This window comes from Calidris pugnax, unplaced genomic scaffold (assembly GCF_001431845.1).
Source record: "Calidris pugnax isolate Ruff unplaced genomic scaffold, ASM143184v1 scaffold114, whole genome shotgun sequence".
NCBI classification, from domain to species: domain Eukaryota; kingdom Metazoa; phylum Chordata; class Aves; order Charadriiformes; family Scolopacidae; genus Calidris; species Calidris pugnax.
In genome coordinates this window covers 1,593,606-1,596,878 of record NW_015090891.1, presented here as the reverse complement: position 1 = coordinate 1,596,878, position 3,273 = coordinate 1,593,606, and the positions used below count along the sequence as shown (strand labels likewise).

General features: G+C 62.5%; 1 protein-coding gene across 5 annotated transcripts in view; it reads right to left on the bottom strand.

Moving 5' to 3' along the window:
- The window catches only part of PCDH7 (protocadherin 7), a 318,427-nt gene that overhangs the window by 313,983 nt on the left and 1,171 nt on the right, over window positions 1–3,273 (bottom strand). For all 5 annotated transcript variants that reach the window (XR_001412650.1, XR_001412647.1, XR_001412648.1 and 2 more), the window contains exon 2: window positions 104–3,169. Coding sequence is in view for 1 of the 5 variants with exons in the window: in XM_014947677.1 (XP_014803163.1) it covers window positions 104–3,169 (3,066 nt within the window). In the remaining 4 variants the exon portion in view is untranslated. The remainder of the gene's footprint in view (window positions 1–103; window positions 3,170–3,273) is intronic.

Here is a 3,273-nt window from a genome sequence, read left to right as displayed (position 1 = left end):
CATCGTTGCTCCCTCCCCCCGGGGTGTGTGTGTGTTGGGGGGGTGTGGATGTGGATGTGTGTGTCGGGGTTGGAGGGGGGAGCTGCGGGGGGGTTGCTCTTACCTGCTTGCTGTACTTGCTGCTGGCCTGGCAGCTGTACTCGGAGCAGTGGTCCGACCCGATGGAGATGTTGTCACCGGCGCCCACGAAGGTGTTGGCCGGGGGCAGGTCCTGCACGGCCTGGTGTTTTTTGCCAGCAGTGGGGGACTGGGGGTGCAGCTGGACGGTGGGGAGAGGCGAGCTGGACTTGTAATGCCTGGCCAAGTCAGGGCTGCCAGGACCACCGTTGACCGAGCGGTACCTCCCCATCCCGGGGCTGTCCGAAAGCTTCTCGTTGACGCTGTCGTAGCGTTGCCCGTTGGGCTTGGAAGCCTCAACGGTGACGATGCTGCTGTAGAGGGGCTGCTTGCCCTTCTTGCCTTTCTTGTCCTTCTTGGGCTTCTTGGCCTTGTCGTGTTGCTGCGGGGTGAAGAAATCCTCGTGGTCCTTCTTGCCGGCCTCGTAGCCGTGTTTGCTCTTGGAGCGGCAGTAGCGGGCCATGACCACCACCAGGATGAGGAGGATGACGGTCATGATGCCAGCCACCACGCCAATGACTATGCTAAGCCGCTGCTTGCTCAGCTCATAGCTGGGGTCACCAGCAATGTCCTGGGCCAGGGGAGTGTGGAGGCTGCGGGCCACCTGGCTCTCCACCACGGTGGCATTGGACAGGCTCTCGTTGACGAAGACGTGGAGCAGGGCGGTGGTGGACTGGGGTGGCTGCCCGCTGTCGTTCACCTGCACCACGAGGCGGTGCAGGCCGTAGTGCTTGGGGGCCAGCTTGCCCACAAGTGACACCACACCACTGGCCGGGTCGATCTCGAAGAGTTTGAAGGGGTTGCCCCCAACGATGCTGTAGTTGAGATCAGCATTGAGACCAGTGTCAGCATCAGTGGCAACCACTGTGGCCACCACAGTGCGCATGTTGCTGGAAGGTGGCAGCACGGTGTAGGAGCTGTTGCTGGGGAAGGTGACCGTGGGGGCATTGTCATTCTCGTCCATCACGAAGAGGGACACAGTGGCGGTGGCAGATCGTGGTGGCTCACCTCCATCCACTGCCTTTACCTTAAAAGTGTAGCTGGTCTGCTGCTCCCGGTCGAAAGACACGGTGGAGAAAATGGTTCCGGTGTCATTCTCGATGGAGAAGATACCAGTTGCCTGGTCGTGGTCACCGGGCTGGATGGAGAGGCTGAGCTCAGCGTTGCGACCCTTGTCAAAGTCCATCACAGTCACCATGCCCACGGGGCTGTTGGGCTGCAGGTTCTCCTTCACGTAGAAAGTGAACACATCCTGCATGAAGCGTGGCTCGTTGTCATTGCGATCTGCCACCCGCACCACCACTGTGGTGGAGCCCTGCAGTGATGGCACCCCCTTGTCCCGGGCTGTCACCTGGAACTCATAAGTGTCACGTTGCTCACGGTCCAGCACCGCCTGCACTGACACATCCCCAGAGTCAGGGTCGATGGTGAAGATGCCACCTGGTGCTTCCGAGGAGAGGGGTGAGGCCTCCAAGGAGTAGGTGATCTCAGCGTTCTTCCCACTGTCTGCATCTGTGGCGACCACCGTGGCCACCCTCTCACCAGGCAAGTTGTTCTCCGGGAAGGAGACCTCCAGCACAGCCTGACTGAACACAGGAGGGTTGTCATTAGTGTCCCCAACACGAACCAGCAAGGAATTGTTGCTGGACAAACTGGGGCTGCCCGAGTCCACAGCCACAATCACCACGTTGTAGTCACGGACAGCCTCATAGTCCAGGGGGGCCGAGGTGTGGAGGAAATACTTGCGTTTGTTCTGGGGTTCCCCTTCTCCCTCACTGGCCGGCTTGAGCTGGAAGGGCACGTCACCCACCACGGTGCAGGTCACCACGCCATTTTCACCTTGGTCCCGGTCCGACACCTGCACCAGGGCGATGGGGGTATCCACCAGCACATCCTCGGCCACGCTGGCCACCCCGTCCCGTAGCGGGATGCGCCCGATTTTCCGGATGTCGATGGTGGGCACGTTGTCATTCTCGTCACGGATGTTCAACACGACCGTGGCCTTGTCGGTTTTGGGGGGTTGGCCCCGATCTCGGGCCATGACGGTGAAGCGAAGCTGGTTGACCTCCTCCCGGTCGATGCGGTGCAAGACGCTGAGCCAACCGGAGGTCTCGTCCAACCGCAACAGGCGCCTGACGGACTCGGTGGCCGCCCCGAAGACGTACTCGATCTGCCCGTTGACCCCCACGTCCAGGTCGGTGGCTCGAAGCTGCAAGATGGGGGTGCCGGGGCTGCTGTTCTCCGCCAGGTCGGCCTCGTAGACGCTCTTCTCGAAGCGGGGGCTGTTGTCGTTGACGTCGGTGATGAGGACCCTCAGGATGGCCTGCGAGGAGCGGGCCGGGTCGCCGCCATCCCTCACGCGGAGGCTGAGCTCGTAGGAATCCCGCTGCTCCCGGTCCAGGGCTCCTTTGACGATCAACTGGGGCTGCTTCTCCCCGTCGAGGGTGTCGGCCACCTGCAGCTCGAAGACGCTGCTCCGGGCCGCAGAGTCCGCCGCCTCCTGCCGCCTCTTGCTGCCGCCGGGGTAGATGGCGCTCTCGGAGGCCGCCGAGGCCGAGCCTCCCCCCCCGACGCCGCCGCCGCCTCCTCCTCCTCCTCCTCCCCCAGCGCGGCGGCCGCCGTCCCCGCCGGGCTCCTGCAGCAGCTCGTAGCGCTCGATGCCGTTGCGGCCGAAGTCCCTGTCGGTGGCGGTGGGGAGGAGGTAGAGGGTCCCCACGGGCCGGTTCTCCTCCACCGTCAAGGTAAGGACGGGGGAAGGGAAAGTGGGGGTGTTGTCGTTGATGTCCAAGATGATGACCCGGCCTTCGAAAAGGTCCACCCAGCTCTGCGAGGGGCCGATGACCGACACCTCGAAGTCCAAGAAGCACTCGTTCTCGTCGAAGATCATCTGGCACTGCGGCAGCTTCTCGCGGTCGATGCGCCGCTCCGTGGTGCTCAGCTCCCCGGTCATGTTATCGATTTTGAGATAGTCCGAGCCCGATTCCAGGCTGAATGTCACCTCTCCCGAGCCCGTCACGATGCCCAAATCGGAAGCCACGTTACCGATGCGGATGTCGGCGGGTCCTTCCTCCCCAAATAAACTCCCCCGAGAAGCCGACGGAGCGGCTGAGCGTCCGGCTGATCAATTATAAAATCCCTTCTGCTCCTGGAAACTTA